This window comes from Oncorhynchus clarkii, chromosome 33, assembly GCF_045791955.1.
Source record: "Oncorhynchus clarkii lewisi isolate Uvic-CL-2024 chromosome 33, UVic_Ocla_1.0, whole genome shotgun sequence".
Taxonomy (NCBI): Eukaryota; Metazoa; Chordata; class Actinopteri; order Salmoniformes; family Salmonidae; genus Oncorhynchus; species Oncorhynchus clarkii.
This window is the reverse complement of record NC_092179.1, coordinates 28,465,092-28,489,288: the sequence shown is the minus strand read 5'-3', so window position 1 is coordinate 28,489,288 and position 24,197 is coordinate 28,465,092. Positions and strand designations below refer to the sequence as shown.

General features: G+C 41.7%; 3 protein-coding genes across 4 annotated transcripts in view; all 3 read left to right on the top strand.

Annotated features, from left to right (window-relative positions):
• LOC139392966 (uncharacterized) overlaps positions 1 to 3,271 on the top strand; it is a 31,428-nt gene extending 28,157 nt beyond the window's left edge. The window contains exon 16 of the mRNA XM_071141275.1: positions 160 to 3,271. Within this exon, the coding sequence (XP_070997376.1) occupies positions 160 to 2,900 (2,741 nt within the window). The 3' untranslated portion in view covers positions 2,901 to 3,271. The remainder of the gene's footprint in view (positions 1 to 159) is intronic.
• Positions 3,272 to 3,727: 456 nt separating this feature from the next.
• Positions 3,728 to 11,816, top strand: LOC139392544 (zinc finger protein 585A-like). 2 transcript variants are annotated; one of them, XR_011629710.1, is made up of 7 exons: positions 3,728 to 3,881; positions 7,251 to 7,453; positions 7,730 to 7,828; positions 7,933 to 8,028; positions 8,237 to 8,273; positions 8,430 to 8,553; positions 9,079 to 9,125. XR_011629710.1 is itself a non-coding variant. In XM_071140590.1 (7 exons), the coding sequence occupies exons 1-7, from the start codon at positions 3,857 to 3,859 to the stop codon at positions 11,802 to 11,804; spliced, it is 3,384 nt and encodes a 1,127-aa protein (XP_070996691.1). In that variant the 5' UTR covers positions 3,728 to 3,856; the 3' UTR covers positions 11,805 to 11,816. The 2 variants fall into 2 exon arrangements, 1 of the variants encoding a protein (XP_070996691.1); XM_071140590.1 differs by having other exon boundaries at positions 8,163 to 8,273; positions 9,079 to 11,816.
• A 4,243-nt stretch (positions 11,817 to 16,059) lies between these two features.
• Positions 16,060 to 23,115, top strand: LOC139392551 (zinc finger protein 11-like). The gene is made up of 7 exons (XM_071140598.1): positions 16,060 to 16,216; positions 16,659 to 16,861; positions 17,137 to 17,239; positions 17,344 to 17,435; positions 17,762 to 17,872; positions 18,031 to 18,154; positions 18,672 to 23,115. Exons 1-7 carry the CDS (start codon positions 16,189 to 16,191, stop codon positions 21,308 to 21,310), a joined length of 3,300 nt encoding a protein of 1,099 aa, XP_070996699.1. The 5' UTR covers positions 16,060 to 16,188; the 3' UTR covers positions 21,311 to 23,115.
• Positions 23,116 to 24,197: the final 1,082 nt, after the last annotated feature.

Below are 24,197 nucleotides of genomic sequence, written 5' to 3'. Positions count from 1 at the left end.
CAAATGATGAGTGTCAGGTAGAGTAATTATGTATAGAAAATATATTATTGGTTATGTTTGTCTGGTAACAGTTTATATTTAAGGCATTGATATAATTATCATATATGCTGTTCAATTTAACCTTCATTTTTTCATTGTCTCCCTCTTTTGCATAAAAAGGAACTCCATCATCCTTTGGTGACTTCATCCTCTCCTCTCTGTCTCTTCCTCCATACGTGCGAGTGGTGACTGCCCCACATGTAGACTCAGATACACAATCAGAAAGCATGAATTTGGAGGGAATGAAAGCAAGAGAGTTGTTGGAGAATCGGACAAAGGAAATCGATGTACTAGTCCCAGCAGATGAAGTTAGAAGATACATAATTACTGAGCCAGATTACGGTATGGACATGGAGTCTGCCGTTGGGGAAAATGACAATCAAGCTGTCACTGGCTTGAATTTACTCAGACCATCACAATTAAAACGAAGCAAAAGGCTGCAGATTAAGAACATGTTTCCAAAACGACGGAAACCTCGAAAGACCGATTCTTCCGGGCGTGCAAACAAACAGCCATCATCCTCCAAGGGTCGGCCTTCCCCAAAGAAGTCATGCAAAAAAGGCCCATTCAGTAAGACATGTGAAGTGTGTGGGAAGACATTCACTCGAGTCACAGCCATGAAAAGGCATCAGCTAACCCACACTGGAGATCTCAAGTTTAAGTGCCTCATGTGTGAAAAAAGCTTCAGGGATGGTCATAATCTGAAGAGACACCAGAGGCGAGTTTGTGAAAAGGAGATAAACATGTTGGATGAAGATGAAAATGAGGAAGAAATCCCACAACCCTCAACTAGCAAATCTCAGATCACATTACTCCTCAAGACTCCCTGTCCACCAGGGCCATCTCATCAAGGAACTCTGGACACTATCACAGCCACTAACACATGCTCTGTGTGTGGGCGGTATTTTGCTCGTACTTCCAGCTTGGTAAGGCACATGAGCTCCCACTCAAAAGAGCGTCCATTTGGGTGTGTCAATTGTGATAAGAGATTCAAGTATTCGTACGATTTGAAAAAACACCAGAGAGAATTGTGTCAGAAAATGACCCAGGGAGATTTGTGTCAGGATGTTGGTCAGAACATGGCACAACAAAAGAGTGGCCTGCAACCAGAGAAGGTCTTTCTTGCCACTGCAGAGAATCGAACCCAGGTAGATTCCAAAACCTGTTATGTCTGTGGTAAGATTTTGACTTGTACCTCACAGATGGAAAGGCACTTGAAATCTCACTCAAAGGCACGTCCCTTTAATTGTGCTATTTGTGAGAGAAGTTTTAAGTACAAAGATACCTTGAAGAAACATCAGGAAATCCTTGGACACGAGGGCATCCTAGAAGACTTGGGTCAGAGTGTGGACCAGCAAGAAGTGGAAGTTAACACAGAGAGTTGCATCAGCCCTCTCACTACCAAGGAAAACGACACTGAGCCCCTTATCACGGCTGCTACTTCAGTGCCGACTCTCAAAGAACCCAAACCATGCACTGTGTGTGGGAAGATTTTTAACCGTGCTTCAGTTATGGCTATTCATATGAGATCCCATTCAGATGAGCGTCCTTATCAATGTGGCAATTGTGAACAGCGCTTCAAGTACATGCACAATCTGAATCAACACCAGAGATATATCTGTAAGGTGAACCGAGAAGAGTCCTCTCAGATGGTAGACCAGCACCAAGAGGAGGAGTCTTGTGAACTGGTGGCTGTTAAGGCTGATACCCCAGAGACATCTACCAGTCGACTACAACTGGTTCACTGGTGTAAAAAATGTGGAAAGTGTTTCGATGACATCTGTAATTTGAAGCAACACCAGGAAAGTTCATGCAAAGAGGAAAAAATAAAGGTGGTCTTCCAATGTGAAAAAAGAAAGGTGGTCTTCAAATGTGATGATTGTGGGAAGGACTTCAAAGGTTCATCATCCCTAAGGACACACAAGCGAATTCACAACCCATTCTATTGCTCTGATTGTGGAAGGGTCCTCCCAAACTCCATTGCCTTTGACAGACACAAGCTGATGCAGCACAAGGAAATCCAGTGTACCATGTGTGAGAAGACCTTTACCCTGTTGGGGCGTCTGAGAGATCACTATCTGCATCAACATAAATTCACAGGACCATACCCCTGCTCTCAATGTGAGAAAACTTTTACCCAGTTAAGATACCTTGTTGAACATGAGAGGGTTCATTCAGGAGAGTACCCTTACCAGTGCTCTGTTTGTCAAGCAAAGTTCAATAAAGCAAATTCTCTAACAATACACAGTAGGAAGCACACAGGAGAAAAGCCGTTCCTGTGCTGGCAATGTGGAAAGAGTTACAAGGATCGTGGAAACCTGTCAATGCATATGGGGACCCACTCAGAGGAGAGACCATTTTCTTGTTCGCAGTGTGACATGACTTATCGGACAAAGATTCAGCTGAATACACACATTGAACAAGTTCATGAGGGGGTGAGATACACCTGTGCAGTCTGTGGAAAGCAGTTTTTGAAAGCTGTGTCATTGATAAGACATGAACTCACTCACACAGGAGAAAGACCATGGCCATGCTCCTATTGCACAAAAACCTTCATCACTGCCAATGAAAGGAGATTGCATGAAAGATACCATACTGGTGAGAGACCATATAAATGCCAAGACTGTGGAAAGTCCTTCGTACAGTTATGTTTTCTGAAAGCACACCAACGACTTCACACAGGAGAGAAGCCATTTGCATGCAGTGTTTGTGACAAACGTTTCAGATTAAATTACCATAGGCAAAGACACGAGCAAACCCATACAGGAAAACAGAAGCCACATGTTTGTGCGGAATGTGGGTTAGCTTTTGCTCAAAGAAAGCGCCTGACTGAACACCAATGCACTCACTCCTTGAATTAATTATTATTATTATTTTTTTAAGTCTAATGTTCCTTTGCATTGTTATTCATTTGAAGACAGTACAGTGGGGAAAGTAGTGAGGGAGACAAATTAGGGGCACAGACAGAAAGAAGGGCAGAGAAGGGTCTTTTGAACCCTCGTCACCAAGTACCACTCTGTTAGACTCAGGCATTTGAGTTCTTGTTGTGTACTAAAACTAAAAACACAGGTTTACACCTCAGGTTTGAATTAATATTCTATTTTTCAGCTTTGTTTCATAATTCTGTGGATAATTTCCATTGCTAATTTGTAGTATGTATAGTAAAGGAGAACGTGTAAACTGTTATTCTCAAATAACCACAACATTGCATTTTGTGATCATGGCAATAATAAAGGAGGACATGAAAATATCCATGTGTGTTTTCACATTTGTAACTTTGGAAAAGATACACTTCACAGAGAAGTCAACCAATGCTTGCAAAAATATCTGTTTTATTAGGATCCTTCGGGATCATTACCGGTTAAACTGGAACAAAATGATTCATTACGTTTGATTTTACTACAAGGTAGGCTAATCCATGGAAAGGTCCTTTGCATGAAGGGTATTCGGCAAAGGCTATTGACATTTTTATTTGACAGTTTCATGATATTTACGCACTTCCCGGTGGATTTTCTTAATTGTAATAATTATCAAAGGGTATGACTAACCAATAGTAAGAGTTCCAGTATGGCAAACCAAGTCAGTAACTGCATTTGCTGGCCAATATGTCTTTCTAATAATGTACAACTTCACGGGGATTTGTTATTCAGAAATTTGTGGGCGGTAAACGCAACCGGAAATTGAACGGACTAAATTCACTGTCACACTGCTACTGAAGATAACGTTTAAAACTTGCAAGCCTTTAAACATAGGAAATCATAGCTGTCACACTTAGCAACATTTCATGTTTTTTGGGTGAATATGGTATGAGGACGAGATGGACGAGAATCCTGACGAAAATGGTATTGTGGATTTTGTTAACTAGGCTTGGTGTGCTTGATGTTCAACATGGCGTATCCTTGCTAGATTTGCATTTGTTGTTCTTTTAGCATGCTAGGAATGTGAGGACTAGTATTTCAGAATCATCCACTGTTATGTTTTGTAAGGGATAGCCTGTTTAATAATAATTGATTGGATAATATGTAGTTATTCAGCACGCTTTGCATTGTAGGATGACATAGAGACCTAACGTTACCTTGACAAGAATGCATTGTTTTTACCCCAAATAAATAATCTGTCTTTTTAAACATATTCGAAACTAATCGGGTGCGCGTTGTTGGCTTGTGCATGTAGTTCGAACGTTTGGGGCATCACCATAGGTTTCATTGTTATTTGAAATCTGCTACATTTTTAGTAAATATTTTAAATATGTATTTGAAGCAGCACTGTTTTATGTTAAATTCAACTTTGAATCGGTTCAGTATTCATTCAGGGTTGCGGCTCATATTAATTTCTTTAGCCCCGCACTGTATGTAGATGCTGAGATTGGGCTCCTTGGGACGTCCTTACCCTTACTTTATTACGTTTCAATTTAAATGGGGTGACGTCAGGTTTGGACGTCCAAAGGGTCCCTTTCATACTGAACAAAACTGTAACGCAACCTGTAACGTTATAGTGTTGGTTTCATGAGCTGAAATAAAGGATCCCAGAAATGTCCCTTATGCACAAAAAACTTACTTCTCAAAAATGTTGTGCACATATTTGTTTGCATCCCTGTTAATGAGCATTTCTTCTTTGCCAAGATAATCTGTCCCCATTACAGGTGAGGCATATCAAGAAGCTGATTAAACAGCATGATCATTACACAGGTGCCCCTTGTGCTGGGGACAATAAAAGGCCACTCCAAAAATGTTCAGTTTTGTCACACAACGCAATGCCACAGGTGTCTCAAGTTGGAGGGAGCGTGCAATTGACATGCTGACTCCAGGAATGTCCACCAGAGCTGTTGCCAGAGATCTAGACCACCTTTACTCCACACACAGAGATTCATACAAACCTCTCCCTTGCCCTCCATTTGACAAATCTGACCATAATTCTATCCTCCTGATTACAAGCAAAAATTAAAGCAGGAAGCACCAGTGACTGGGTCTATAAAACAGTGATCAGGTGAAGCAGATGCTAAGCTACAGGACTGTTTTGCTAACACAGACTGGAATATGTTCAGGTATTCTTCCGATGACATTGAGGAGTACACCACATCCATCACTGGCTTTATCAATAAGTGAATCGAGGACGTCGTACCCACAGTGATTGCACGTACATACCTCAACCATACCTCCCTCATGGATTACAGGCAACATACGGCACTGAGCTAAAGGGTCGAGCTGCCTCTTTCAAGGAGCGAGACTCTAACCCGGAAGCTTATGAGAAATCCTGATATGCCCTCCGAACCATCAAACAGGCAAAGCTTCAATACAGGACTAAGATCAAATCGTACTACACCAGCTCCGACGCTCGTCGGATGTGTCAGGGCTTGCCAACTATTACAGACTACAAAGGGAAGCACAGCCGAGAGCAGCCAGATGAGCTAAATAACTTCTATGCTCGCTTCGAGGCAAGTAACACTGAAACATGCATGAGCGCATCAGCTGTTCTGGATGACTGTGTGATCACGCTCTCCGCAGCCGATGTAATACCTTTAAACAGGTAAACATTCACAAGGCCGCAGGGCCAGACGGATTATCAGGACGTGTACTCCAAGCATGCGCTGACCAACTGGCAAGTGTCTTCACTGACATTTTTCAACCTCTCCCTGACTGAGTCTGTAATACCAACATGTTTCAAGCAGACCACCATAGTCCCTGTGCCCAAGCTCACTAAGGTAAACTGCCTAAATGACTACCGACCCGTAGCACTCATGTCTGTAGCCATGAAATGCTTTGAAAGGCTGGTCATGGCTCAATTCAAAACCATAATCCAAGAAATCCTAAACCCACTCCAATTTGCATACCGCACCAATAGATCCACAGATGATGCAATCTCTATTGCACGCCACGCTGCCCGTTCACACCTAGACAAAAGGAACACCTATGTGAGAGTGCTATTCATTGACTACAGCTCAGATTTTCAACACCATAGTGCCTTCCAAGGTCATCACTAAACTAAGGACCCTGGGACTAAACACCTCCCTCTGCAACTGGATCCTGGACTTCCTTACGGGCCGCCCAGGTGGTATGGGTAGGTAACAACACATCCGCCACGCTGAGCCTCAACACGGGGGCCCCTCAGGGGTGCGTGCTCAGTCCCCTCCTGTACTCCCTGTTCACTCATGACTGCACGGCTAGGCACGACTCCAACGCCGTCATTATGATTGCTGATGACACAACAGTGGTAGGCCTGATTACCGACAAAGATCAGACAGCCTATGGAGAGGAGGTCAGAGACCTGACCGTATGGCGCAAGGACAACAACCTCTCCCTCAACATGATCAAGACAAAAGAGATGATTGTGGACTACAGGAAAAGGAGGACCAAGCACGCCTCCATTCTCAGCGACAGGGTTGTAGTGGAGCAGGTTAGGTGCTTCAAGTTTCTTGGCATCCACGTCACCAACACACTAACATGGTCCAAGCACATCAAGACAGTCGTGAAGAGGGCACGACAAAACCTATTCCCCCTCAGGACACTGAAAAGATTTGGCATGGGTCCTCACATCCTCAATGTTTTACAGTGGCACCACCGAGAGCATCTTGATGGGTTGAATCACTGCCTGATATGGCAACTGTTCAGCCTCCAACCGCAAGGCACTACAGAGGGTAGTGCGTACGGCCCAGTACATCACCGTGGGCAAAGCTTCCTGCCATCTAGGACCTCTATACGAGGCGTTGTCAGAGGAAGGCCCTAAAAATTGTCAGACTCCAGCCACCCTAGTCATAAACTTTTTTTCTCTGCTACTGCACGGCTTCTTCATCTGCGGGATCGTCTGAGACCAGCCACCCAGACAGCTGATGAAACAGAAGTTTTTATGTCTGTAATAAAGCCCTTTTGTGGAGATAAACTAATTCTGATTGGCTGGAAATGGCTTCCAATTGGGTGGGCCTATGCCCACCCATGGCTGCGACCCTGCCCATTCATGTGAAATCCATAAATTAGAACCTAATGAATTTATTTAAATCGACTAATTTTCTTAAATGAATTATAACTCAGTGAAATCGTTGAAATTGTATGTTTTTATATTTTTGTTTAGTATAGCATTTAGACCTCCCCTTCTAACTATACCTAGGATCTATGAATGTATCTGGTCAAGGTGACTACAGTGCAATGGGATAACTTCTTAGCTAGCAAAGACATCTGGGTGGCTTTATTTACAAATTATTTTCCTATTTTTTTTAGGTCCCCCTCTTCTTCTTCCCTCTCTGCGTCTCTTCATTCCACCACTGCGGCTTGTCTCTGCAGCCATGTGGCAAGTGGTTCAGCGAGGAGATGTTCAAGATTATGGGATGCTGGAGGAGTTTGTCACCACGTTGACCGACATTGTGCCAGAGCTTTTGAGTTGCAGTCAGAGGGCCCAACTCATTCTGGGGCTTCGAGCAAGGGTAAGAGATTGGGTTCAGAATGGGGAAAATAAACATGCAACACAATCATTGAGGTTAGTCTCTGACAACAATATTGTTGACTCTAGCATAAACCACCCAGCTGTTAAACATTGGCTGAGATGAAGACCCTGACACTGGTTTCTCAAATACTGCCGTTGGCCTTTAGCTAGGCTAGCTATCATTTTCTCCAAATGTGTCCCAATGAGAACAGAGCAATGCCTACGAAGCGTGTGGTTGACCTTTGCTCTACTCCTGACTGGTCATCTGTAATTTTAGATGGTTCTGGAGTTGTGTCGCACTGAGCAGACAGCAGACCAAGACATTCAGCAACACCTGGACAGGATCCGAAGCCTCATATCCACTGGAGAAGCAGAGGTGAGTATCTTTCTGGGAGGGAGCAAAGGCCTATGTCACTCTAAATGTTGTGTCATTGAGTTGTTAAATGTGATTATTTAATTGTTGTGTGTGTTTTGTTGCAGTCAAGTGATGCAGAGGTGGAATTATCTGAATCAAACTTTGTAGAGCTGGTTGAATCTCTGCTGAAAGACCCAAGTGAAAGGGAGAACTTTTACCAGGTTTGTTTTGCTTATACGGTGGGAAAGTATAAAAGCTTTGCTGGTCTAGGTTTTAGTGGCCTAGTTTTATATTGTTTCAAACCAATATAAATATAGGTATTATTGGCATTTTAGGTGCATTTATTCTCTCCTAGGACGTGTTCCCTGTGGAATTTGGGCCCAAGTATGACACTGCAATACAGATGCTGATGTTAGAATTCCTTTCCAGACTTGAGAAGTTACTTCCCATACCAGACCTTGAACAGGTAATAAGAATGAATAACACCTTTATTTAATCAGCTTGGGGAATTAGAAGTCAAGAATACCAATCAGTAATATTTTTCACTTTTAAACAAAGAAACTCAGTGTGAAATGAGTTTGTCGTGGGTTAATGATTTTAAACCATGCTCCTCTCTCTCAAGACTGCCTCCTTGTTAAGTGCTGTCCCCTCTGCCCTGGAGAAATGTGTACAGTTTGTACCTGACCCCATACAATTGAGGACCCTGCTCCAGTACCACAGAAAACTTGGACATTTGGACTCCATCCGTAAGTATCATACAGTGTTCTAGATTGGTTGTGCCAAAATTGCAATTATAAATGGGGTAGTTTGGGTCTTGGATGCTGATTGGTTGATACTGAATTTCAGCCATGTGTATATCAAACAATTTGCCACAGGTATGATGTATAAATACTTGTTTACTGCTCTAATTACGTTGGTAACCAGTTTATATTAGCAATAAGGCACATTTTTTGGGGTGTATGGCCAATATACTACTGCTAAGGGCTGTATACAGGCACTCCACATTGCGTCGTGCTTAGGGACAGCCCTTAGCCGTGGTATATTGGCCATATACCACACCCCCTCGGCCTTATGCTTAAATGTATCACACGCCCTCTGCCTTATTACTTGAATGATGTGTCAAGTAGAACAAATGTGACTTTTATCGGTAAAAGTTTATATTTGGGGCATTTACATAATTTGCATGTATGATGTTAGTCAACTACTGTTGCAAAAAAAGTGAATTCACAGTGGAACATTTTTGTCATTGTCTCCCTCTTTTGCATAAAAAGGAACTCCATCGTCCTTTGGTGACTTCATCCTCTCCTCTCTGTCTCTTCCTCCATATGTGCGAGTGGTGACTGCCCCAGATGTAGACTCAGATACACAATCAGAAAGCATGAATTTGGAGGGACTGGAAGCAAGAGAGTTGTTGGAGAATCGGACAAAGGAAATCGATGTACTAGTCCCAGCAGATGAAGTTAGAAGATTCATAATTACTGAGCCAGATTACGGTATGAACATGGAGTCTGCCGTTGGGGAAAATGACAATCAAGCTGTCACTGGCTTGAATTTACTCAGACCATCACAATTAAAACGGAGCAAAAGGCTGCAGATTAAGGAAATGTGTTCAATAGGTAGAAAACCTAAAAAAACTGGGCTTGCAAATAGACAGCCATCATCCTCCAAGGTGTGTCCTTCCCCAAAGAATTCATGCAGAAGAGGCCCATTCAATAAGGCATGTGAAGTGTGTGGAAAGACATTCACTCGGGTTGCAGCCATGAAAAGGCATCAGCTAACCCACACTGAAAATCTCAAGTTTAAGTGCCACCAATGTGAAAAATTATTCTCGGATGGTCAAAGTCTGAAGAGACACCAGAAGCGAGTTTGTGAAAAGGAGCTAAACATGTTGCATGAAGATAAAAATGAGGAAGAGATCCCACAACCCTCAACTAGCAAACCTCAGATCCCATCACTCCTCAAGACTCCCTGTCCACCAGGGCCATCTCATCAAGGAACTCTGGACACTATCACAGCCACTAACACATGCTCTGTGTGTGGGAGGTTTTTTACTCGTACATCAAGCTTGGTGAGGCACATGAGCTCCCACTCAAAAGAGCGTCCATTTAGGTGTGTCAATTGTGGTAAGAGATTCAAGTATTCATACGATTTTAGAAAACATCAGGGAGAATTGTGTCAGAAAGTGACCCAGGGAGATTTGTGTCAGGATGTTGGTCAGAACATGGCACAACAAAAGAGTGGCCTGGAACCAGAGAAGGTCTTTCTTGCCACTGCAGAGAATCGAACCCAGGTAGATTCCAAAACCTGTTATGTCTGTGGTAAGATTTTGACTTGTACCTCACAGATGGAAAGGCACTTGAAATCTCACTCAAAGGCACGTCCCTTTCATTGTGCTATTTGTGAGAGAAGCTTTAAGTACAAAGACTCTTTGAAGAAACATCAGGAAATCCTTGGACACGAGGGCATCCTAGAAGACTTTGATCTGAGTGTGGACCATCAAGTGGAAGTTAACACAGAGAGTTGCATCAGCCCTCTCACTACCAAGGAAAACGACACTGAGCTCCTTATCAAGGCTTTTACTCCAGCGCCAACTGCCAAAGAACACCCATGCACTGTGTGTGGGAAGATTTTGGACTGTGCTTCTCATTTAGCTACTCATATGAGATCCCATTCCGAAGAGCGTCCTTACCAATGTGTCAACTGTGAGCAGCGTTTTAAGTACAAGCAAAGTTTGAATCAACACCAGAGATATATCTGTAAGGTGAACCGAGAAGAGTCCTCTCAGATGGTAGACCAGCACCAAGAGGAGGAGTCTTGTGAACTGGTGGCTGTTAAGGCTGATACCCCAGAGACATCTACCAGTCGACTACAACTGGTTCACTGGTGTAAAAAATGTGGAAAGTGTTTCGATGACATCTGTAATTTGAAGCAACACCAGGAAAGTTCATGCAAAGAGGAAAAAAGAAAGGTGGTCTTCCAATGTGAAAAAAGAAAGGTGGTCTTCAAATGTGATGATTGTGGGAAGGACTTCAAAGGTTCATCATCCCTAAGGACACATAAGCGAATTCACAACCCATTCTATTGCTCTGATTGTGGAAGGGTCCTCCCAAACTCCATTGCCTTTGACAGACACAAGCTGATGCAGCACAAGGAAATCCAGTGTACCATGTGTGAGAAGACCTTTACCCTGTTGGGGCGTCTGAGAGAACACTATCTGCATCAACATAAATTCACAGGCCCATACCCCTGCTCTCAATGTGAGAAAACCTTCACTCAGTTATCGTACCTTGTCATCCATGAGAGGGTTCATTCAGGAGAGTACCTGTACCAGTGCTCTGTTTGTCAAGCAAAGTTTAATTCAGCAAATTCTCTAACAATACACAGTAGGAAGCACACAGGAGAAAAGCCGTTCCTGTGCTGGCAATGTGGAAAGAGCTTCAAGGCTGCTGGAGAACTGTCGGTGCATATGGGGACCCACTCAGAGGAGAGACCATTTTCCTGTTCGCAGTGTGACATGTCCTACAGAACAAAACTTCAGCTGAATTCACACATTGAACAAGTTCATGAGGGGGTGAGATACCCTTGTACTATCTGTGGAAAGCAGTTTTACAAAGCAGTGTCATTAAAAAGACACGAACTCACTCACACAGGAGAAAGACCATTTCCATGCTCCTATTGCACAAAAACCTTCATCACTGCCAATGAAAAAAGGCTGCATGAAAGATACCATACTGGTGAGAGACCATACAAATGTCAAGACTGTGGAAAGTCTTTCATTCAGTCAGGTTATCTGAAATCTCACCGACGTCTTCACACAGGAGAGAAGCCATTTGCATGTAGCTTTTATGATAAAAGTTTCAGATTGTCTTATCATAGGTTAAAACACGAGCGAACCCATACAAGAAAAAATAAGCCACATGTGTGTGGAGAATGTGGGTTAGCTTTCGCTCAAAAAAAGTGCCTGACTGAACACCTATGCACTCACCCTGGGAATTAAAATAGACGTTTTTTTTTTTTTTTTTTGGAACTCTGATGTTCCTTTTTATTTTTTATTAATTTTAAGATGGTACAGCAGGGAAAGTAGTGAGGTAGAAGGAAAGTAGGGGCACAGACAGAAGGGCAGAGAAGGAGTTTGAACCCTCGTCACCAGGTATATGTGGACCGGAGTCAAAAGCATTACCACTCTGGCATTTGAGTTCTTGTTGTGTACTGTAATATATATATATATATATTAAAAAACACTGGTTTAACACCTTTTGCTTGTAATAGATTTTTTGTTTGTTGTTCATTTAATCTTTTATTCATAATTCCCTATATAATTTCAATAGATAAATTGTAATGTAAACTGTTATTCTCAAATAACTACAACATTGCATTTTCTGACAATAGCAATAATAAAGGAGGACATGAAAATATCTGATTTAAAAACGTGTGTATTCACATTCATATCTTGCACAGATTCACTTCATACATTTCTGCAAGCGTTGGTTGAATTTTGTATCAGTCATGTGTATCATTCAGGTCAGCATCGCTGGTCCTCAAATGTCCCAGTGACACTGGAACAAACGTATTAATGACTTGATTTAACTGGAAGGAAGGAAGGCTAATCCATAGAAAGGTCCTTTGGGAGGAAGGGTATTTTTTCGGGCATATTGGCTATTTTATATTTTTTATCCGAAAGCTTCATGGAGAAATAATTCATCCAAGTTTGGAATATTTGTGACCTGTTAGCCTTACTCAGGCCTTCTTTAAACCACTAAAACGGTCTCCGCATGGCAATTATTTTGGGCACGTGAGTCAGCAACATGACAGCATACACGAACAGCACAAATGACATACTCATAACCAAATGCAACACCATGGATGCTCCGAGTGGATCACGTTTGTTAAATCAGTGACCTACCTTTCAAACGTGCATTGTGGGGATAAACATGTTCCGACATGCGTCTACGTGTGGACTGCATGAACTTTACAACAACCATGTGATCAAAAGTCACGAAGTTTTGACTGCAGTCGACTTCCAATTTTCTGCAGTTGCTCCTCACCAGCTCCTCATCGCCTGCGTTGTGGGAGGCACTGATTTCCTTAAAAAATGTACTATCAGTTTTTTTTCCAACCAGTACGTACCATGGTATTTGGTTTTTGTACTAGTAGCATGTTGTAAAACAAAAGCATGGTAGTTGTTTACAGTGAATTATGATGGTCTGTGCCCCACCGTTTTCCGGGTAATATGACCAAAATCGAAGTAATTTATGATACTCGCATAATGCAACATTTACTACTATAGTAGCTCTGAAATGGCTAAGCGTAAACCTAGTACCCTCTTAAACCCCTTTAGCTCATAGTGAAAAACCACAACACACATGGTCTAGTAGTGTACCCTCTTAAACCTTGGGAGCTGGATAGAGTATGGTGAGAAGAATGACAGGAGTCGGAAACCGTAAACTAACGTATCTCTTCATATGTATATATTTTTATTTATAGAATTGTTTGTATTGTTTTTGGAGATTGTTAGAGGCATGTTAATCTTGAATATAGGCCAATAATACTGCTCAGGTTCTGCAGAACAGCACTTTTTTTTAGGAGTTTTGATATTCTAATATTGTTACGGTACTTGTTGATACTGTTTGTAAGTATCCATGTTATGTACAACGTTATGCACTGAATTTGTATTTGAATGTGAAATGAAAATAAAAATTATTTTTGAAAATAAAAATTAAAAAAAAAAAAAAAAAAATCTCTTCAATAGATTTTTCAGTTTGCTCTCATTCAACTGAATTGGCTACTCTTATACTATTCTAAATAGCCAACATACTAAAAAAAACATGTTTTTAAAAGGTATTAATTATCATATTATTTAATAGATTCTCACCATATCCCTAAAACAGCCATTTACAATGTTTGATTTTGTTACTCTGCAAGAACGTTCGTTGATCCTGTCGCCATGACTACGACAGGCTAGCTGGACTGGAGCGAACTTTAGCCGATTTCTATGTTAACGGGCTTTTATAAATGTATTAAACTATCAAAACATAAAATAACAACAGTTATATCACTACAATCCGTTTAACTTGTGGTTTCCTATCCTACGGTTTACAACTTGCTCACCGTGATGATAACGTTAAAAATATTTCGTTTATCTGGTGCCTCATCAGTTTTAACTAGTCAATCTAGCGCGAGAGCCTCTGTGGGAGAGCGCGTGAAGCAACCAGTAGAGCGAGCGGCTCCCTCTGCGGGCTGAAACAAGCACAACGCCCCTTGACTATAAATACTAAATTATTACAAAATGCCAAAGATCAGGCTACCATATATCTCACTTTCTCCCACATTTCAGGTTGGCAACACAGGGAACCCAAACATGAGCAAAATACGGTTCTATTAATACATAAAGTATTACAGCTTTTTCCACAGCAACTATTTTCCTTTTTCTTTGATGTTTCAGAAAACTAGGACCAACAAGTAGCCTCCCTCTGACTTTATAAGAAACGTGCCCATACTGGTATATCAATTCATCAATTTAAAGGCCAACCAACCTCTTTTCACATTGGGGGGTTTATTTATTTAATGCATTATATAGCCATTATACCATGGTAACGCACACTTAATAAAGATAGTACCATATATCATTTTTTGGTACCATTCATCATAATTGTGCATTACCATGGTAGAATGTATAATGCGGTTTAACACCAGGGTATTTCCATGAGCCACATCTATACCATGGTATAAATGAGGCAATACCATGGTAATATTTAGGTACAATGGCAGTACCATGGTAGTAACATCATACTTCAAGGCTAAAACCATGGTACATTTCCATAATTCAGACAATATCATGGTGTAAGTGAAAGTACCATAGTAGTACCATGATATGAATGAAGTACCATAGTACTAGCATGGAACATTTTTGTAAGGGAATTGTCAACCGATCATTAGAGTGTTTTTGTTTGACAAATGCGAACGGAACCAAAGACCATCAGGTAGCATTTTAGCCGCGTGGATATAATTATAATTATTTTACATTTTCTATTGCAACAATAATAGCAATATTACACATCAATACTGGGACATTCCTGTGTATACAATAAAATGTTCAAAAATTCAACACCAAGACATCTTTAGATGTGACAAGGCTATGAGACATTAACCGACATGTTAATGAGTTCTAATATATTTTCCAACTTTTTAAGTTTAACAGGTTTGAGGAATATTTGGCCAAGAGAATAATAATGTTAATAGTTATCGGAATTACAAAGATAAGCATAATGCCATTTAACATCATCAAAGGCAAACATATACAGTGGATATGTACAAATTAATGTGATATTTGAGGCTCTCTCCCCAATTTATGCTTTTAAAAAAAAATGTTATTTTGTATTTAATCCTTTATTTAACTAGGCAAGTCAGTTAAGAAAAAATGTGTATTTACAATGAGGGCCTACAACTTGATAGCACAATGTACACACATATTTTCAGTGTGTGATATGGGGGTTGGAGACATGTTTATTTCAACACCACAAATAATTACTTTTATAAACAATGACAACACTGCCATGTTGCATGGAGCCTTGCTGATAGAAAACCACATCAATGTCAGACTTTAAACTGTAGCAGATTCACCTCCCCTGACTTCACTCCTCGAATTTTCGTCTGCAGACGGTTGCTTCAGCCTTACCACTCATACAAGCCCACATAACACTGCTTTTAAGGGCACCAAGCATATCCCAGGGGGCATCAGTTCCAATGAAGTGTAGAGAATATGGGAATGGTCATTGATTATGGTGTGGGCTTTTTTCCAGTTTGCTGTTTGTGGAAGGAGCGTGACGGGTAAATCCATCTAGTAGGTCACACATGAGGAGATGGAGAAAGAGGGCAATCTTGATTTCAATGCACATCATGTGATCCACATAGTTTATGGTGTACTGTACATGGTTTCAAAGTCATCTTTTTAGGCTGTGTTTTATTGTTGCACATTGTTGACCCTCACATTTAGGGACACATTATTGAGCCATGCCAGACTCTGGGATTTACACACTTGCAGGTGAGTTTCTAAATATGTTTTATGATTATACAAGGGGATTGCTAACTATTATAATAATTATTTTTAGTTGGCACACCAAGTCAATAACCGAACTTGCTGACAAAGATGACTTTCTTAAAAAAATCTATTCCGAATTTTAACTCAATTCACGAGGACTTTTATTCTGGGTGGTGTAAACGCAACCGGAAATTGAACGGACTACGTTCAGTGTCACACTCAATGCTACCGACGGTTAGGTTTTAAAACTGTTGTAAGCCTTTTAACTTTGGAAACCATCTTTATAACAAACACTTAGCTAATTTTCAAGCTTCGTGCGTGAATACTTTTGTATGAGGACGAGATGCAATGTCAAAATCCCAGCGAAAATGGTATTGCGGATTTGTTTTCACTAGACTTGGTGTGCTTGATGTTCAACATGGCGTATCCTCGCTAAATTTCCGTATGTCTCGATCTTTTAAGTATGCTAGAAGCGGGAGGACTAGTACTTCTGAATCATCTACTGTTATGTTTTTTAAGGGATAGCCTATTTAGATGTACAATTACCTTGGCAAGCATGTTATGTTTTTTCCCCTTTAACCAAATGAGTTGCTAGATCGGGACCTCAATATTTGGAACTAATCTGGTGCGCTTGATTAGTTCATATGAATGCAGTTTCCACGTTTGGGGCAATTCCATTGGTTTCATATTGTCTTACAAGTTAAATCAGGAACCTTGAGGAAATATTTGAAAGTTTTTTTTAACCATCTCTAACTTTCAATATCAGTTCAGTATTATTTCAATCATTATTGTGGCTCATATCCTTATTTTTAGGTCCCCCTCTTCTTCTTCCCTCTCTGCGTCTCTTCATTCCACCACTGCGGCTTGTCTCTGCAGCCATGTGGCAAGTGGTTCAGCGAGGAGACGTTCAAGATTATGGGATGCTGGAGGAGTTTGTCACCACGGTGACAGAGATTGTGCCAGAGCTTTTGAGTTGCAGTCAGAGGGCCCAACTCATTCTGGGGCTTCGAGCAAGGGTAAGAGATTGGGTTCAGAATGGGGAAAAAGAAACATGCAACAAGATCATGCGAGGTTACTCTCTGACAACAATATTGTTGACTCTAGCCTAAAACAGCCAGCTGTTAAACATTGATTGAGATAAAGACCCTGACACTGGTTTCTCAAATACTGCCGTTGGCCCTTAGCTAGGCTAGCTATCATTATCTTCAAATGAGAACAGAGCAATGCCTTCAAAGTGTGTGGTTGACCTTTGCTCTACTAGGGACACATTATTGGTCATCTGTAATTGTAGATGGTTCTGGAGTTGTGTCGCACTGAGCAGACAGCAGACCAAGACATTCAGCAACACCTGGCCAGGATCCGAAGCCTCATATCCACTGGGGAAGCAGAGGTGAGTATCTTTCTGGGAGGGAGCAGAGGCCTATGTCACTCTAAATGTTGTGTCGTTGAGTTGTTAAATGTGATTATTTAACTGTTGTGCATGTTTTGTTGCAGTCAGGTGATGCCGAGGTGGAATTATTTGAATCAAAGTTTGTGGAGCTGGTTGAATCTCTGCTGAAAGACCCCAGTGAAAGGGAGAACTTCTACCAGGTTTGTGTTGCTCTTATATGGTAGGGAAGTGACCACCCCTTTCTGCTTGACTTCCCTATCCGGTCCCATGATTATTTTGGATAAAAAAATAACTCCAGGCTACATTTTAACACATGAAACCAAATAGAAAGTATGTAGAAATAATAATGGACCAATATAATTTCAGATAACTGCCCTTATCTTGACTAACAAAAGCTGTGTGGCCCTCGGAATTTTGAAACCATGATGTGGCCCTTGAGCCAAAAAGTTTGATGGTCTAGGTTACAAAAGGCAAATACTAGGCTAATTATTGACATTAATTATTACATTAATTTATTCTCTCCTAGGACGTGTTCCCTGTGGAATTTGGGCCCAAGTATGACACTGCAATACAGATGCTGATGTTAGAATTCCTTTCCAGACTTGAGAAGTTACTTCCCATACCAGACCTTGAACAGGTAATAAGAATGAATAACACCTTTATCTAATCAGCTTGGGGAAATAGAAGAAAAGAATACCAAGTAATAATCAATAATATTTTCATGTTTAATAAACTGTGTGTTGGACATGAGTATGCAGTTGTTAATGCTTTGAAACCATGCTCCTCTCTCTCAAGACTGCCTCCTTGTTAAGTGCTGTCCCCTCTGCCCTGGAGAAATGTGCACAGTTTGTACCTGACCCCATACAATTGAGGACCCTGCTCCAGTACCACAGAAAACGTGGACATTTGGATTCCATCGGTGAGTATCGTACAGACTCAGAGGATCCATAGCAGGTAGCCTAGAGCGTTGGGCCAGTAACCGAGAGGTTAAGACGCTCTCTCCATCAGGGCTAACACAGAAAAGACCTCTGGACACCAAAACATGCTCTTTGTGTAGGAGGTTTTTCCACTCGTACTTCAGACATGGCAAGGCACATGAGATCCCACTCAAAAGAGCATCCATTTTGTTGCTTGGATTGGCTGTGCCAAAATTGCAAATATTTGAAGTATAAGCTAGTTGTACATGATGCAAATATGAATTGTGTAAAATGTCATTTTGTTTTTGTGTTTTTTTGCACAAGTGCTTGATGAATAGTGCCTTGTAAGTCATGGGTTGGGCACCAAATGGAATATGAAACTGAAATTAAATAAATAAATAACAATTATATAAGATTGTGGAAATGTAGTTGACATGTATGACGTTGGTCAAACACTGTTGCAGAAAATATATTAATTCAGTTTAACCTGTCTTTTGTCTCCCTCTTTTGCATAAAAAGAAACTCCATCGTCCTTTGGTGACTACATCCTCTCCTCTCTGTCTCTCCCTCCACATGTACGTGTGGTGACTGCCACAGAAGTAGATTCACAATCAGAATGTTTGGCTAGAGTGGAAGGAAAAGGGTTGGTGGAGGGTACAATAGAGAAAAATGGAGGACTACTTGCACCAGATGAAGATCAAAGAGACGCATTTACTGGGAAGGAGCTTGCTATGAATAGGAAGCCTGTAAGTGTGGAAACGGACGATCAAGCTGTCACCGGAATTCATGTTCAAACCTCAAAACAAAGCAAGAGGCTGCAGGTGAAGAAAATACGGTCAGAAGTACAAAAACCATGTAAAACGGATTCTTCAGAGCGGGCAATCCAACAGCCATCCTCCTCCAAGGTGCACACCTCCCTGAGGAAGTCATGCAAAAGAGGCCCGTTCAGGAAGACATGCCCCGACTGTGGGAGGACTTTTGCTCGTGCCACGTCCTTTAGAAGGCACCAGCGAAGCCACACTCAAGATCCTGATCATAGGTTTAAGTGCCTCAAATGTGCAATAGGCTTCAAGGATCTTTATGATCTGAAGAGACACCAGCAAGGAGTTTGTGAAAAGAACCTCTCAACTTTGGTTGATTGGGAAAATAAAGAAGAGATCCCACAACCCTCAACTAGCAAATCTCCGAACACATCACCCCTTAAGACGCTCTCTCCATCAGGGCTAACACAGAAAAGACCTCTGGACACCAAAACATGCTCTTTGTGTAGGAGGTTTTTCACTCGTACTTCAGACATGGCCAGGCACATGAGATCCCACTCAAAAGAGCATCCATTTTGGTGTGTAAATTGTGATAAGAGATTCAAGTATTCATATGATTTGAAGAGGCACCAGAGAGATTTGTGTAAGAAAGTGAACCAGGAAGATTTAGGTCAGGTTGGTCAAAACTTGTCACAACAGAAGGGGAAACCGCAGCCAGAGAAAGATGAATCCCAATCAATGGGTAGCACTGGGTCTCTTGGCACTGATGAAAACCCGCAACCATCTCACAAAGGGCTGTCCGACTCAAAAACCTGTTGTGTCTGTGGTAGGATTTTGACTCGTACCTCAGACATGGAAAGGCACTTGAAATCTCACTCAAAGGAGCGTCCCTTTCATTGTGCTATTTGTGAGAGAAGTTTTAAGTACAAAGATACCTTGAAGAAACATCAGGAAATCCTTGGCCACGAGGGCATCCTAGAAGACTTGGGTCAGAGTGTGGACCAGCAACAAGCGGAAGTTAAAACCGAAGGTTGCAGCAGTCCTCTCACTACCAAGGAAAACGACACTGGGACCCTCATCACAGCTGCTACTTCAGTGCCGACTCTCAAAGAACCCAAACCATGCACTGTGTGTGGGAAGATTTTTAACCGCGCTTCAGGAATGGCTATTCATATGAGATCCCATTCAGATGAGCGTCCTTATCAATGTGTCAATTGTGAGCAGCGCTTCAAGTACATGCATGGTTTAAAGAAACACCAGAGGGATATCTGTCTGAAGGTGAACCAAGAAGAAGCATCTAAGTTGGTGGACCAGCAACAAGAGGATGCTACTCCAGAGGAGGCTGGTGAACTGCTAGCCACTGATGACACAAGGGCAGAATGCAAGGAGGAAGAAAGAAAGGTGGTATTCAAATGTGATGAATGCGACAAGGAATTCAAAGGTTCATCCTCCCTAAGAACACACAAACGAATTCACAATCCATTCTATTGCTCTGATTGTGGAAGGATATACCCAAACTCCATTGCCTTTGACAGACACAAGCTGATGCACAAAGAAATCCAGTGTACCATGTGTGAGAAGACCTTTACCCTGTTGGGGCGTCTGAGAGAACACTATCTGCATCAACATAAATTCACAGGACCATACCCCTGCTCTCAATGTGAGAAAACCTTCACTCAGTTATCGTACCTTGTCATCCATGAGAGGGTTCACTCGGGAGAGTACCTGTACCAGTGTTCTGTTTGTCCAGAAAAATTCAGAACAGCCAATTCTCTAACAATACACAGTAGGAAGCACACAGGAGAAAAGCCGTTCCTGTGCTGGCAGTGTGGAAAGAGCTACAGGGCCGCTTCTGAACTGTCGGTGCATATGGGGACTCACTCAGAGGAGAGACCCTTTTCTTGTTCGCAGTGTGACATGACTTATCGGACAAAGATTCAGCTGAATACACACATTGAGCAAGTTCACGAGGGGGTGAGATTTACCTGTACAGTCTGTGGAAAGCAGTTTTACAAAGCAGTGTCATTAAAAAGACACAAACTCACTCACACAGGAGAAAGACCATTTCCATGCTCTTATTGCGAAAAAACCTTCATCACTGCCAATGAAAAAAGGCTGCATGAAAGATACCATACTGGTGAGAGACCATACAAATGTCAAGACTGTGGAAAGTCCTTCATCCAGTCAGGTTACCTGAAATCACACCAACGACTTCACACAGGAGAGAAGCCATTTTCATGCAGCGTTTGTGACAAACGGTTCAGATTTTCTCATCATATGAAAAGGCACCAGAAAACCCATACAGAGAAGCATGTATGTGGGGAATGTGGGGAATCTTTCACCCAAATTCGATGCCTCAAGGCTCACCAACTCACTCACTCCCTCAATGAAAATTGAGTTATTGTTGTACATTTGCATATCAGTTGTTGAATGTTTTTTTGATTTTTCTTTTGGATAGATTTAATAACTAGGTCCGTCAGATTAGTTAAGTGGATATTTTGAATAGATCATCTAAAATGTTGTGTAGAGTCGGCTGCAAGTGTTGATTGTAAGTCATTTGTAAAGAGAATCTAAATGACCAATGGGCAACTGAATTTACTTGATGGACAAATCCACCCCAAAACATATATTTTGGAATTTGTTTCATTAGTCCATTGTTGACGTACAGTGCATTTGAAAAGTATTTAGACCCCTTGACATTTTGTTACATTACAGCTTTATTTAAAAAAAAATGTTTTTCCCCCTCTAATCTAAACACAATACCCCATAATGACAAAGCAAAAAACAGTTTTTTAGAAATGTTTGCAAATATATATATATATATTAAAAAAAATTAAAAACGATATCATATTTACATAATTATTCAGACCCTGTACTCAGTACTTTGTTGAAGCACCTTTAGCAGTGATTACAGCCTCGAGTCTTCTTGGGTATGACGCTACAAGCTTGACACACCTGTATTTGGGGAGTTTCTCCCGTTCTTCTCTGCAGATCCTCTCAAGCTCTGTCAGGTTGGATGTGGAGAGTCGCTGCACAACTATTTTCAGGATACTCCAAAAATGATGTATCTGGTTCAAGTCTGGGTTCTGGCTGGACCACTCAAGGACTTTCAGAAACTTATCCCGAACCCACTCCTGCATTGTCTTGGCTGTGTGCTTAGGGTCGTTGTCCTGTTGGAAGGTGAACCTTTCCCAGTCTGAGGTCCTGAGCAGGTTTTCATCAAGGATCTCTCTGTACTTTGCTCTAAACATATTTTCCTTGATCCTGACTAGTCCCCCAGTCCCTGCTGCTGAAAAACATCCCAACAGCATGATGCTGCCACCATGCTTCACTGTAGGGATGGTGCTAGGTTTTTTCCAGGCGTGACGCTTGGGATTCAGGCCAAAGAGTTCAATCTTGGTTTCATCAGACCAGAAAATCTTGTTTCTCATGGTTTGAGAGTCCTTTAGATCGCCTGCGTCCAGCACGGACCCGCTCAATGGCGAGCTGGGATCTGGATGTGGTCTTGGCACACATCCAATTCTGCCTTTCAAACCGTTGGAGTCTGCCTACCTGAAACACCTCTCTATGAAGGTGGCTTCTTGGTAGCGATTACTACCATGAAGAGGGTGGGTGAGCTCGATGCTCTTTCAGTAAGTTCTGAGTGCTACCGGATGGACCCAGGGGGGAGGAGTACATCTCTCCGCCCCAACCCTTTATTCCTCCCGAAGGTTCTATCAGACAGGCATGTGAACATAACTTTTATCCTGTCTGCTTACGACCCCCCGGCAGTGGCGGGGGATTCTGGGCCTCCCTCCGGCATGTTGTGCCCTGAGGGGGCACTGGCTGCCTATGTGGAGCGGACATGGTCAGTTAGAACAACAGACCAGCTCTTTGTCTGCTTTGTCCTCGTGCACTTTTTGCTAGGTACTATCAGGTAAATGTGGCACCTCCCTCTGCGGTTGGTTCAGCGGTCCTGGCCTCCCCTTCCACATTGACGGCCCCTGCGTCTCGGTCCCGCACTGGGATTTCGCCGCAGGCTGGTCAGGTATACCAATATATTGGAGTGATCCAATATAGTAAAATATAACAAAAGTTATGCATGTAACCACGGTTATGTGAGCTATTTGGATCACTCCAATCCTCTACGGTGCTAGAGTCGCCTCAAAAAATGATGTAGAGAACGCATGTCGCGGCCATGGGTTCTAATAAATATATATATATATATATATATATATATATATATATATATATATATATAAGAGCGGACCACAGCCGTGACACAGGTGTACACGGGAGTAAATCTGTTAATCCTCACCTCGGATGTGTCCCTCCGCCGTGGAGTGATACCAATATATTGGAGTGATCCAAATAGCTCACATAACCGTGGTTACATACGTAACCTTTGGTATTGTGTAGGTTGTAACATAAAATGTGGAAAAAGTCGAGGGCTCTGAATACTTTTCGAATGCACTTTAAAAGTGACATATCTTAAAATCTTGATTCCTGACAAGCGAAACATCATCAATGGACTAATTACATTTATTTTCTTCTTTTTCCCCTTTAAGCTACTTGTCATAGTGGGTATATCCAGTCCAATACTTCAAGTATTGTTTTTTCTGTGATAGCTGAACTTTTCATTAAGAATGCACTCTTTATTTTTATGGTTACATTTCTTTTATTAACCTTTATTTTAATATTGTATGAAACGTGCTGTATATGATTTTGTCATTTGAATTAAATTCACTTTTTTTGGCAACATCAGAGGAGTTTATTGCATTATATTAGCATCTGTGAGACGATATCTAGAGACGATATAGCCAGAGATTTGTATAACTAAACCAAGATAGACCACAGCCTGTAGTTTCCAATGGGAACAGATGAGTTTTCGTAGGAAGAACAAGCAAGGAGGTGGGCAGAGCCAAGCACGAGAGAGCGAGATCCTATTGGCCCGTTCTAGCAAACATCTGCATATATCCGTTAGGGAACGCCTACTCTGAAATGCACGTGTGCAATAACTCAATTCGACTTTTCACTCCTAAATAACGCGCTTTAAAAAAACTTTGACAAAACTTAGACCACTCTATTCATAACATATTTTAGTTTTGGGAACAGAAAACTGTATTGAGATCAAATGTTTCATTAATGAGAAAATGTTGAGAATGTAGGCCAAAATCCATCTCGTTCCATCTTCTCCCATTGCCCGTCAGTGGGCTTCCTAGTGGAAAGGCCAAGCGGATGCTTCATATTTATACATCCAGTACCTGTCTCATTGTTCAATCTGTGATATAGCGTTTCCCATGAT

Coding starts and splice junctions, on each gene's coding strand:
- LOC139392544 (XM_071140590.1), top strand. CDS start 3,857: ATGGACGAGAATCCTGACGAAAATG. Junction 7,829..7,932: donor TATCCACTGGAGAAGCAGAG/GTGAGTATCTTT, acceptor GTTTTGTTGCAG/TCAAGTGATGCAGAGGTGGA. Junction 8,274..8,429: donor CCATACCAGACCTTGAACAG/GTAATAAGAATG, acceptor CTCTCTCTCAAG/ACTGCCTCCTTGTTAAGTGC.
- LOC139392551 (XM_071140598.1), top strand. CDS start 16,189: ATGCAATGTCAAAATCCCAGCGAAAATG. Junction 17,240..17,343: donor CACTGGGGAAGCAGAGGTGA/GTATCTTTCTGG, acceptor TGTTGCAGTCAG/GTGATGCCGAGGTGGAATTA. Junction 18,155..18,671: donor TGGACATTTGGATTCCATCG/GTGAGTATCGTA, acceptor TTGCATAAAAAG/AAACTCCATCGTCCTTTGGT.